This window comes from Anarrhichthys ocellatus, unplaced genomic scaffold, assembly GCF_004355925.1.
Source record: "Anarrhichthys ocellatus isolate YVR2014 unplaced genomic scaffold, GSC_Weel_1.0 scaffold18, whole genome shotgun sequence".
Classification (NCBI taxonomy): Eukaryota; Metazoa; Chordata; class Actinopteri; order Perciformes; family Anarhichadidae; genus Anarrhichthys; species Anarrhichthys ocellatus.
Genome location: NW_022280048.1, coordinates 1101514 through 1114180, shown reverse-complemented (window position 1 = coordinate 1114180; position 12667 = coordinate 1101514). Strand labels below are relative to the sequence as shown.

The 12667-nt window shown below is 45.1% G+C and overlaps 2 protein-coding genes and 1 non-coding gene across 5 annotated transcripts in view; 1 reads left to right on the top strand and 2 right to left on the bottom strand.

Moving 5' to 3' along the window:
- dpp3 (dipeptidyl-peptidase 3) overlaps positions 1–4837 on the bottom strand; it is a 10425-nt gene extending 5588 nt beyond the window's left edge. The window contains exons 1-9 of one of the 3 annotated variants that reach the window (XM_031857561.1): positions 4628–4837; positions 2528–2686; positions 2274–2418; positions 2054–2143; positions 1811–1948; positions 1412–1486; positions 1080–1170; positions 732–862; positions 260–390 (exon numbers count right to left, since the gene is read on the bottom strand). In XM_031857561.1, coding sequence (XP_031713421.1) covers positions 260–390; positions 732–862; positions 1080–1170; positions 1412–1486; positions 1811–1948; positions 2054–2143; positions 2274–2418; positions 2528–2686; positions 4628–4809 — 1142 coding nt within the window. In that variant the 5' untranslated portion in view covers positions 4810–4837. Of the gene's footprint in view, positions 1–259; positions 391–731; positions 863–1079; positions 1171–1411; positions 1487–1810; positions 1949–2053; positions 2144–2273; positions 2419–2527; positions 2687–4313; positions 4381–4627 lie in introns of those variants that run through there. The other 2 variants (XM_031857563.1, XM_031857562.1) reach the window with 2 other exon arrangements.
- Positions 4655–4736, top strand: trnas-gcu (transfer RNA serine (anticodon GCU)). The gene has a single exon. It is a non-coding gene; the product is annotated as a tRNA-Ser (tRNA).
- Positions 4838–5051: 214 nt separating the features above from the next.
- On the bottom strand, positions 5052–8925 carry LOC116389002 (endosialin-like). The gene is made up of 2 exons (XM_031857386.1): positions 8031–8925; positions 5052–7009 (listed from the first exon to the last, which is right to left on the bottom strand). Exons 1-2 carry the CDS (start codon positions 8449–8451, stop codon positions 5274–5276), a joined length of 2157 nt encoding a protein of 718 aa, XP_031713246.1. The 5' UTR covers positions 8452–8925; the 3' UTR covers positions 5052–5273.
- Positions 8926–12667: the final 3742 nt, after the last annotated feature.

The window sequence follows — 12667 nt, the reverse complement described above, 5'->3', positions numbered from 1 at the left end:
GGGGGTGAGTAGCAGAGAGAGAAGGGTTTCAGAGATTACTACAGGAGGAGAGCAGTATTCAACAGCCAAATTGGAAGCCTGTATTACAGCCGCAGACTTTAAAGAAATAAATCAGTCAGCTTGGACCAGCAGCAGATGTGCTCTGTGTTACCTCTGTGTTTTATACATCAGATTACATTCAAGGTTAGCAGGATTTGACATCACAAGCAAGGAGATCATTTTGTGTTAATTTGACATTTTTGTGGTTCACTGGGCTCACCTCTCAACAATTGGTCCCTTGTCTTTGATCCAGTAGCGCGAGCCCTCTTTATGGGCGTCAATTGAGCCGAAGGTGAAGCTGCGACTGTACTCCTCAAGCATCTTTCTCTGGTTCTCGTTGGCAGCGTAGGCCTGTGTTCATTATTTGGAAACGGAGGAAGAATTACAAGCAGCACAAAGTAGCAGGAAGGTTACTTTTAGGCTTAACTGATTCAGACAAAGAAATCTGTGAAACTTTACTTCACATCCATGACATTAGACCTCTGCATTTAACCCATCCCGAGCATTTTAGCAGCAGTGGGCTGCTGTGAAGTGCCCGGGGAGAGACTTTGAGTTCGGTGTCTCGCTCAAGGACACGTCGCTGCTGTATCAACTTCCTAGTCGGGAGATTTTCTTTCCGTTGTGGTTCCTAACAGCTAAAACAGCACAGCCTGAGAATTGACTATAATCTGCGCTGTATCCCTCCCTCTCACCTGTGCTTTTTGGAGGTAATGAGAGACTTTCTCCATGAGAGGCGCGTAGTCTCCCCTCTTCACAGTGAACTCTTTCTCTTCAAAGTTGAAGCTGCCGCAGCATGACTCGCATTCCCCCTCCACTGCGCAGTCTGTGAAGCAGGAGAGTACATTTCATTGCGTTAACTGACTGTGAAACAAATACAACATTAAAAAAAAAAAATAAATTTGTTGGCAAACAACTCGTTTGAGTTCACAAGCTGGAATTTGTCTAGTAGAGTCTATATATTACATTCTGTCACAAGAGCAATACGGTTGATTATTGTTGTATATGTTTCTAAAGTTTTCATGCAAGACTGTAGCTCTGACCTTTCTGCACAGCCGAGGCTAGGCGCACCTCAAAGCAGGCTTTACCTCCATTGTCCCTCTTAAACAGACGGGTGTTGTAGGCAGACAGTTTCTAGAGATAAACCACAAGAACACAGCTAAGAGTCAGCCGAAGCAGACCGAAAGACACACGGGAGGAGTGCGAAAAGACACAGAAACAGGATGAACCATTGAAATGGAGGGCAGAGACGAAAGAAGATTAAGTAAAATGTAACAAGAAAGGAATGCGGGAGTCAGAGTGGAGCACAGAAGGAAAGAAAGCGCAGGTTATTACAAGAGATCAGGGACACAACAACGGAATTCATTTTACTTACTTTCGAGTCAAGAAACTTCTGAGCCAGTTCAGCATCCTCCAGACTGCAGTTGCTTGAGAAGTAGGTGGTAACTCCCTGAAGAGGGGAACAGCAGACATACTTAAAGAGCCATGCATTGTTTCATCGGGGCCACCTGAAGAACTCACTGGAAGTTTAGGTTCAGCGGCTTCCTAAAGGGTTATTGGTGTTTGCAAACAATCTAAACACACCAAACTGCAGACCATTTGACTTGCTACCATCCACTTATATATTCAATTCTTATAATGCAGAATAAGAAGTCATCTTAACATGCATTAAATTGTTTATGTCCCGACAACACAATTGACATTTTATTAAATATTACGAGACAAAATAGTTTATGGTCACAGCTGACCTGTATTCAATTATACAAGACCCCACCTTGTCGCCCAGCCCCAGCTGTTTCTGTCTGTCTTCCAGGGAGAAGAGGAGACACGAGCAGCTGTCCCACAGAGCCTCCATCTCAGTGGGCTGCTCCTGAAATGCCTGGCTGGCCCTCACCAGAGCTTTCAGCTTGTCCTGGGTGGACAGACGCAGACGGCTTAAAATATGTCACAGCCGTTTGACAAGTGTTAAAACCAACTGAAAAACAACTGTTACAAATCAGCTGAAGTGGATTTTTACCTTGGGTAGATTTGGGATGAACTTGGTGTCTCCAAAAGATTTGTAGTTTCCCATGTTGGCATACAGACCAGCTGCATACACCAAGAATGCCTAAAATATCAATCAAGAAAGAAATGCAATATAATGTTCATCCTGTGTATAGCATATTGAACATCTTTATACATGTTTGCGTTTGTTTGTGGGTGAAAACGTAAGTCAGCTCCAGAGACAGACTGTGTACCTGGTACTCCTCAGAGCTGAGTCCAGTTGCTGTTGCAACCTGTTCCAGCTGCGCAGGCGTCTGCTTCCTGAAGATTCTCTGCAGCAACACAAAGATATCTGCAGACTCTGGGGACGTCTGCAACAGCACTGCCAGACCACCATACCTAACACAGCAGAGGATGCACAGGCTTTCAGTTATCAAAGTCTTCAGTTAATTGCGCATTTCAATGGCGCCTGACTTGAACTTGCAAAATGCTGTGATTAGTAGCGTACCAGGCTGCACGTGACAGGTAGTGGGAGTACATCTTCTCCTGAGGTGAAAGCAAACGGAAGGCCTCGGTGCAGTCAAGAGCAGCTACACCAATCTCATTTGGGAGGTAGTACTGGGAGTCTACCATCTTAAGTCTGAGGTTCAACACTGACGATGACGAACTGAATTAAGAGAGAGGAAGGGAGGAGAAAATGATGAGCAGCAGATAAAAAGATAAACAGACACTTAGAACCAACATCATTGGCTTTTTTTTCCATAACCATGAGCTACAGTAAGTATTTGCACATCTAAGCTTCATGCAGGTTAAGCAGATTGTGTATTGTACAAACACAGATTTATAACGGTTATAGTGAAAACATTAACTTGACAAATCTGCAGCTTGTTTTGCTCAGTATGATTATTGTATAAAGGATATAAGTTATGGAAAAAGGCTACTTCTTACAAGTAATTCTACCAAATACTCGATTAGTTGGCATATCAAACAGGACTGCCACAATTTAACTGTTAATATATATATATATATATTTTTTTACAATTGTTTATTCAGTGAACTATTTAAGTAAATAAATAGTAGTGTGGCCTGGCAGCTGAAGAGGTGCCAGCGTGCCTCCTGGGCACTGCCACGGTGCCCTTACGCAAGGCACCAGACCACTGAAGAGCTCACCGCCCACTGCTCTTACACTAGAACAGGTTAAAGTAACAATAACGTCAGGAAGTAAAGCGACATTTTTTTATCAACCTGACAAATTACGCTCTTGTGGGAAGAAAAGAAAAGTCAAGAGTGCAACTTCTTTACATTCTAATAGAATGTAAAGAAGCTACAGTGTATCAGAATGAAACTTCTTTACATTCTAATAGAATGTAAAGAAGCTACAGTGTATCAGAATGATTCTATTGAAGTTATTCCTATTTTAAATGTTTTAGACGAGTCACTAATCACTTTAAAATAGTGATTATAGCTGATTTAACTTGCAGACATGAGATTGATCTTCTCATGTCACTCTCTTTATACAATGATATAAATTCATCCCCGTTTTATTGATATCTTACGAAATATTACTTTTCCTGCAAAAGTCCAGCAACATGAGTGTTTTCGCTTGTTACATGCATACTGTCTTTTCAAAATAAACTTCCATCTTCACAGGAAACAACTAAGGTTTAGGCCAGGCATGCCCAAAGTCCGGTCACACATGAATGCTTACATTTGGTTACATTGCTATTCGCTGTCATTGAAAATAGAATGATTAAATAACAATGCATGTATAGGCTACTTGTATTGTTTAAAATAATGTTAGCAGGGACTGTTGGCCCTTGGGCATTTCCACATCATCAAATCTGGCCCTCTTTGAAAAAAGTTTGGACACCCCTGGGTTAACGTTAGATGCTGAAGCAAAATTCCACATGCGTGACAGTAAACTTTTTAACGTTGCATTCCATTTCCTGTTCCACTTTAAAACCAATAATTATATAACCCGAGGCGCAAACATGCAGAATCCCACACGTCTTTAAATGTCCCTTTAAAATGAGCAAACTAATAACCACTCACACCTCATATTTAAGTAAATAACGTTACTGTAAATACGTTTAGTATTCAGGCTACTGAGCTACCTCAACGTTACTGTTAGCTACTAGCGCAAAGCTAAGCAGATGCTGAGTGCTATAAACATATAAACGTGCTGCCACAACTACTGTAAGACAAATATTACTTAGAAATATTATACAAACTACTTCTATGCATGATTAGCAACTAAACACTTCATCTCGAGAGGTATAAAGGTGGGTACATACTCAATAGCTTATTACCTTCTTTTCTTCAACAGCTCCGTCAAATTGCAATCTCACCCTCGGCTCTACACTTCCTGTATTTATTCAACGTAAGACCCGCCCCTCAACCAATCACAGGTTGTACAATTTGGTTGATGGGAAAACTAACCAATCACGAAGTACCAGCACTGGACTTTTCGCTGCGCTTCAATTCGTAATTCTTTAGGCAAGGGTGAGCATGAAAAAGACGTTATCTGGACCCAAACAAAGCACACAAGACTGTAACACCATAAAAAAAAGTATTAGAAGAACATATTCACGTACACACAAATAATTACCAATATTGCCTCGCATTGCAGACACAGGACGAGGTGGCCGAGTGGTTAAGGCGATGGACTGCTAATCCATTGTGCTCTGCACGCGTGGGTTCGAATCCCATCCTCGTCGGAGATCTTTTCCATAGTCGGAGATGTCTCCAAATTATTTGGCCACGGTATACGGTAGACATCGGTAATAGCATTATTAGTACCTCACACAACCGGAACTCGTGGCAAGGTGACACTCCGGAGAACTTGTTCCGGTTTGTGGCAGATCTCGACTTGCCCTCCCCCCCTCACCCACAGCTCCCTGTACTCTTGTTTAGAGTGAATCAATGAAGCCTTTATTTTGTTTTTACACACAGTGGATCCATAAAACCGTAACCACACATTCTTTTCAAACACACTTTCATTTGTTCATCCTCTTTAATTGGACATTGTTTTCTGTTATAACCCAGATAGGCTTATAAAACCACACAGAATTTCATCAGTTTATTGGTTTTATTGAATTCTAAAAAGAAAATCAGAAAGTGAATTATTTACAAGAGGTGTGCAACAGAAAGTAGTTGGCTATTACATCCAAATGGTAGGTTTAGTGACCAGCCTTGCTTACACACAAGAGAAATGTGAAAAAAACATCTGTGTGTGTGTTTGTTTATTTTAGGGTTTATGCTTGGGTTTTGCCAGCCCTCCTGTCAGGAGGCGTTGTAGGGAGTACCCAGCGATAGCAGTCTGAGAAGCTCAGGCTCTTGTCCACAGCACAGCTGGTGCAGTAGACGATCCCCAGAGCCAGCATCACTACCAGGAACACGCACAGAGGCACCAGCAGGGCCACCAGTAACCAGCTCTTGTCATGCTTGCGTTCACCTGCAGCAGATCCGGCCCCTGCCTCCTCCGTGCTATCTACTTCAGATCCCTCTCCCTGCCTTGTTCCAGTGGCTGACCCGTTTGCAGTTTCAGCCCCCTCCTTATCTCTACCTTCACTACCTTCAGTCTTAGCTTCAGCCTCATTATCAATTTCATTGCCTGTGTTGTCTTTTTGCGTTGGGGATGGGACTGTCTGATATCGCTTTGGTGATAGGGCATCCCATTGGTTCAGATGATTGTCTGACCCATGAGCCATGTCAGGGGAGGGGGCTTCAGGGGCTTCTGTCAGCCAGTCAACGTCAAAGTTAGTGTCAGCTTCAAAGTTCGGGTCCGGGGTGAATGAGGTGGCCCAAAGAATATCATGGTCAGGGTCCAATTCGGGCATGTGAGCGAAGTCACCGGGGTCAGGGGTCAGGGTGGAATATTCTCCATCATCAGGCGAAGGCTGGCAGGTAAGCCCATCTGACTGCAGGCTGTAGCCATTGCCACAGTAACACTGGTACCCTCCCATGTAGTTGAGACACTGCTGCTGGCAGGGCGACACCCCCACACACTCATCTACATCCACACACTTTTCTCCAATGCCCGACACGTACCCGGGGTTACACAGGCATGTGAAGGACCCCGCTGTGTTTTCACAAGGGCCTTCACAGCTGTCCTCATAGACGCACTCGTCGATGTCCACACACTCGCCCTCGTCGTCTGGCTGGTAGCCGGAGTGACAGATGCAGTGGAACGTGCCTGGGATGTTGACACACAGTTGCGTGCACGGTTGCTGTTGACATTCGTCTACGTCAGAGCATTTGCGGCCATCTGGACCCATTTGGTAACCGTGGGGGCATGTGCAGCGGACGCCTCGCAGTGTCTCCACGCAGTCGTACTCACACCCCATCTTCACACAGACCTCTTTGATGTGGGGCTGCTCAGTGGGACCGGCGGAGTCAGCGGATAATTCAGGTGGGTCAGTTAGGCTCAGGGGATCAGGCTTGCAGCTGTACCCGTCCTCATCTATCGTGAAGCCCTCAGAGCAGTAACAGTAGTAGTCTGTGTCTGTGTTCTGACAGTACTGCTCACAGCCATGGTCTTCGCTACACCAGTCCTGGTTCTGCGGAGCTGCACCGGATGAGCACAGCGGGGCGTCCCTGGACCAGCCCACTGTCTCGTCGTCTCTCTCCATGCACAGCACTGTCTGCTCAGCACGGGCCTCTGGGTCTGAGGCGTCTGCAGGGCACGGTACAGCGGCTACAGAGCCGTAGGGCACGTGGGTCAGCAGTGTGCTGACAAGGTGAAAGGGGGTGGTGTAAAGAGCCGGACCACGGCCCTCGTCCTCCAGCGGTGAACACATTCCTTTGTAGTTGTACTGGCAAACGTATCCATCCAACGGCAGCGCGCAGGAGCCGTCGACCCACCGGAAATTGTCAGCGCTCTCACGTCCACTCTCAGACGTGTGGACGGTCATGGCCACACAGCGAGGGGCCGCACAAGTCCCAGGGGTGTCTTCACGGAGCCAGTTGGTGAACTGGCCGTCCTGGTCTCCTGTGGGAAGATAAAGACAAGGACCATGATCAGTAAAAAGTAGAAAATCCCTCTTTGATTTTTCTCTTCTAGTATTTCATTTGCTTTTCAGATCTATATGAAACATTTTAAGAGTTAATCCTTAAGCTTCTGATTAAAGCTGCCATGTGTAGTATATTGTATGTGACTTTATGAAAAAAAAAACCCTGCAGTCTATATGTTGATGTTGCCCTATTCATTGTCATTTATTCTGGGTTGGGGTGGGGGGTTACAGCAGCCTGCATTGTGGTCTGCCAAAGTGTTTTTGTTGTTACCACCACAAGGAGTCGCCAAATAGGCAACTATATATTCTGTATATATATGAACAGGAAGAAACCTCCATATCAAACCCTCCAAAACTATCCCTTCATTGCTCATGCTAGATACTCCCAGGGATAAGTGAGAAACATGATTTTTTATAATTTAGGTAAACAAACAAAAAAAAACAGCTAAGTTGACCACATAACTCTTTAAAATGTAATGTCTGTTCTGGCCCAGGTACCAAAGCCTGACAGAGAGGTTAGGGTCGGGGCCAGCATAATCTATTCATAAACTCTTGTTACAAATGATATGTCTGTGTCTGTGTGTCTGTCTCTGTGTGTGAAAGTAGTATTATTGAAGAAAGCCTAACGGTTGTCAATGCTGATTTAAGTTTAGGAAAGTCTATTGTTGTATCATCACAGGTCCATATTCACTTAAAACTACAATGTATGGTAAAAAAAAGGCCTGAATCTAGCATTGGTAAATTTAGTTCTGTACATGTAAGTCTGCAAACACAGCTGAACCAACTTAATCTGGTGATTCACTAACTAAATCCTTTTCGAACAGATTCAGCCTCATACTGACCCACAGTTATTCCATTAGATTCTTACAAACCTGGAACCATTATGTACCTTTCCTTATTTTGGAGCAATTTGTTTCTGAGCTGAGTTATCAAAATCCACTAAAATGGCTCAATTGAACTGACACTGAAGGGTCAAATGTCAAAAAGGGGAGACTTTGCCTGTGACCCAGACGAATCCTCGGAGAAGTCGGGTGGATGAGCACTGGCGTGGCGGCCTATGCAGCCCGATCCAGAGGCGAAGCCTCGACCTGGTTCCCTCGATGGCCGACAGCAGCTCATGGACCACACCCGCTGCCTTGCGGGTGTGCATCGTTGCCAGGGTCCCACCTCGCTCCCGACAGCTCCGCCCAGCCTCCCTGAAGGTTCTCTTCTGGAGGAAGACGGTGTAGCATCCCTCCTGGTGGCAGAGCACGTCTCTCTCCGCCAGCTGAGCGCTGGCTGCTGGCTGCTCCCCCTCCGTCTCCCTCAGCCTCTGGCCTTGGCTTCCAGGAGCCAGACAGACCATCAGCAGCCACAGGACACACAGGAGAGGCATGCTGCTGCTGCTTCTTATGGTCTTTTGCATCCTCCACCAAGACATGCAGTTTAACCTAGGCCAACATTCCAACCTTGCTGTCAAAATAAAAACTGCCCAAGCCCCAGACAAAAAACCCCTACGGTGCAGAATCGGTCAAACTACTGTACATCAGCAGACTTTCAGCACTGCTGCCACAATGAATCAGATTACACCAGATCCTATACATCTAACCAGTGAAGTCCAGTTGTGTCCAGTCCAGTCCAAACTAAAGTCCAGAGAAGTATACCAGTATAGTCCGGTGTTCAAAATTGTTCAGTGGAGCAATCTGTCTTTCAAGTGAGTCCAAAAGAGATAAATAGACTCCAAATATGAAAGTGATGAATTTCAGTTACGGAAACCCTCTCCTGTATCTGATCCTGCCAGGGCTCTCTCGCCTCTGCAAAGTTGTCTTCCTGACTGAACCTCAGAAAGAGAGAGAGAGAGAGATGGGGGAGGGGGAAAGGGGGGAGGCTACGTAGAGGAAAAAGAATTGTGAGTTCTTTGGAAGAGGGGGCTGGTAAAATGTGTGAGTGTATAAGGGACGGCAGGAGGGGCTGACAGATTGTTGTGTGTGTGGGTGTGGGGGGGGGGGTTACAAAATTGAAAAGCCTCAGAGAGTTATGAAAACCATACGGCACCATTCTGTCCCCCCCCCCATCTTGCCTATGGCTTTAGACACACACACATGCACTCTCATCTAGTCACACACACACATAACCTTCAAGTAGTGCACACTGCACAGCATCCACAGGAGTGGAAAGTGTTTGTCAGCTCTGAGAGATGCAAAGATCGTCTCCCTCTTCTTCTTTTTCTCTTCCACCTTCTGTCTTTCTGCCTGATTCTCCTGCTCCGTCAGCATTTGTTTTTTTTTGTGTTCCTATATTTATTTCTCTTATTCTCATTCTTTTTTAATCTCCCCCATTTTTCGCTCTATTGTCTCTTTTTCTGCCACCACCCTTCATTCCCTCTTTCTACCAAGCACATACCAGCTGGAACTTTTAACAGTCCAATGGAAACATTTGAGTATGGAAAGGGAAGACCTGTTGGACTATGCACATGTGTGTGTGTGTGTGTGTGTGTGTGTGTGTGTGTGTGTGTGTGTGTGTGTGTGTGTGTGAGTTCATTTTCATGCTGTTATACAATAACTTCGTATTGGCACAGATGTCGAAGAGAATAGAGTTTTTCAGTGTGTGTGTGTGTGTGTGTGTGTGTGTGTGTGTGTGTGTGTGTGGCTACCACTCAGGGGCATATGGAGGAGAGGAAACAGAAAATGCCAGATGTGCATCAGCCTGACCTCGCAGTAGCTGGGGAGCAGGAGGGTAGACTGGGGGTACCTCCACTGCCATCACATGATCCGTCTGCCATGAATGGTACACCTGGTGCAAAGTTAAAGGTGAGTTTGGATTTAAAAAAAATAAAAAAGGAACATCAAATGAAGTCAGCAGCTGATGGGAATGTTACAGATTTAAAGCTGCCGGGGGAAACAACTGGCCGAGAGACTGTAAATTAAGGTCTACCACACACAAACAAGCTGAATTGTTGAACAGTACAGCAAAGTGGAAGAGTGCTTGGGCAAACAACAGCCCTTCTCTGTGGAAAGTGTGACCTGCCACAACACAATTTAGGGCAGCTTGATGTCATTATCATGTGTTGCTGTAGCGTCTCAACGCAGGATGATGAGATGGAAAAGTCATGCTATTTGAGTAGTTGAAGCTGTTATCAGCTGCAGTGTTCTGTGCTCTATCTGTGTTCACCAGATGTGTCGGCTGGCTGTGGCCCGTTGGTTTTGGCAGACAGAATGTATACAATACCCTCGAACAATTCAGTAGTCTGTTCCAGTTATGTAACAACCATTGGAACTAGAGGGAAGCAAACATCAAACCTCAGGATCCTGGAGATCCTAAAGAGCCTTTTAGTCTTGTTCCCCACCTCTTTCTCCTCCTCCTCCACATCCCTCATCCTCTGCCTGTTATCCTCTAAATTTCTTTTTCTTGGACTACCCCCATCCTCCTCTGTCTCCTCTCTTCCTTTCCTTGTTATTCTTTAATCTCCCCCTTGTCCCTCCTTTCTTGTATCCTCTCCTCCCCTTCCGTATATTCTCCCTGCTACTCCTCTCCCCCTCTTCTCTTTTAGTCTTATTATTTGGGCTCCCAAGTCAGCAATCTCTCCCCGAGACCCCCAGCTTTTGCCCCAAACCTCCCACTCTTGGTCTGTTTATTCTATCGCACAGGCCTGGTTGACCCCTCCTCCTGCTCAGACTGCCACGCCCCCAGAGACACATTCCAGAAATGTAATTGATGGAGCAGACAAAACTTCTCCTTTCCACAGTCCTGCGCTCCCAATTCCCCTCTTTAACATTAATCTACTTATAGTACCTCCAAGCTGCTCTATCTCCCGACTCGAAGACCTCTAATGGAACATACAGCTCTTCTGACTCTCTTCACCTCCTAGGTCACAGCCTACTGTCTAGCTCCTTGACTCCTAACCACTTGCCACATGTCGTTACTGGCTCTGATATATTCTCAACTTCTAGCTTCCAAGCAGCTGAATTGTAACTTCCAGCTCCAAAGCCTCTCCATTTCACTTCAACCACTAATTCTATTTTCTAGTGCTGAATAGCTGTTCTTGATTAGATGTTCTGTCTGGATTGCTGACACTTGAATATACACTTAAGGACATTTCACTCAAAGACCATTGTGACATGTATCTAAGAAGACTAAAGGCTGGGTTATGCTAGAAAAGAACTAGTTTGTGCAATGTGTCGTCCAGTCACGTTGAAATGCAAAAGTGTTTACAAACGGCCACATTCAAAGGCAGAGCCATGATGGAGGGATAACAGTGCACAATTTCAGGCAATACTTTGCTAAATCTACTGTATGTCAATCACAATTCATTGCATATGTGGAAAATATATTTCTGGTCTGTCATTCTGTTTCTCTCCTGAGGTCACCAAGCTTCCACACTGATGTCAACGAAACTGCATTTCTTTACTGCCGTGGGTCAGTGGAGGTCAGACTCACCCCATTGAAGCCTATTGAACCGTGTGCACCGAATCAAATACAGCAGGACACGTCAGTTGTTCATTTTCCCCAACCGCCGGGGTCTTATGTCATGCACACGCACACACACACACACACACGCACACACACTGAAGCAATTAGCTGCGGCCTTGTGGTTAAATAACGGAGTGTAGGCATTCCTGGTGATTTCTGTGGAGTGGAGGAAAAAGACGATACTTTTATCCACTTCGTCTACAAGGTCCATATGTTTCATCTCTCACAGCAGATATCTATGTGCTCTCCATCCACACCCAGACTGTCAACAAATCTTCACCACAAATTTCTGAGCAGACTGGGGTGGAATGGATGAGTCCAGAAGGAATAATTCCCTGCCAGTTGATGTCCACAGTTGCTTGGACCATCAGCTAAAAGAGCTAAGAGACACTTTTGTAAGCTTGTTGGTAACTGTGCTCGCAGCTATACGTCTATATGCCAGATGAACTTTATTAACCTTTATTTAACCTTAAAATAGTTTACTAAGCATGCTTTTCATCCGTGTCCTCATTCCTTCATGCTCAGTTTCACACATGTCCACACCTAAAAGCTGCCCAGTACCAACACAGATTCCTCCTGTTATCCAATGAGCAGCTGCACTGGAACAATTTTCAGATTGTAAACTGGCAACAAACTGGGCACCGGGAGGGTTTGGAAAATCTAATTTGTGTCTTCATTTCTCATTCTCATCTACAAGTATTCTTGCATTGCATTCTTTAAACTGGCAATAAAAAAAAAATGGAGAATGGAAACAATGAATATCTTTGAACAGCTGCTCCTGAATCTCCGGTTTGGAGTCATATGGCAATTTTAAAACAAACATGGTCGCTGATGGAAACTGCAGTGATCGAGCTCTATCTGTCCAAAAACCTTTTTTAGCTTTGCAGAAGCAGCAAAGAACGGCTCGGGTGACACTAATGCACCTTGGAGTTTGGAGTTTGCTGCACGTAAAGAATCACACATGTTTAAACAAACCTCAGACCAATAGAAACTCTGCTAAAAAAATCACCAGAAAACTGTTCAGGTTGAAAGAACTGCTGAGAGGCAGAAACAAAGATGGAGAGAGCACTGGGAGAGCATGATTCCTGACAGATTATTCCTTTTCCAGATGATAGGCTCAGTTTTTCCATAGACACACAGACACACACACGCACACACACACACACACACACACACACATCTTACAC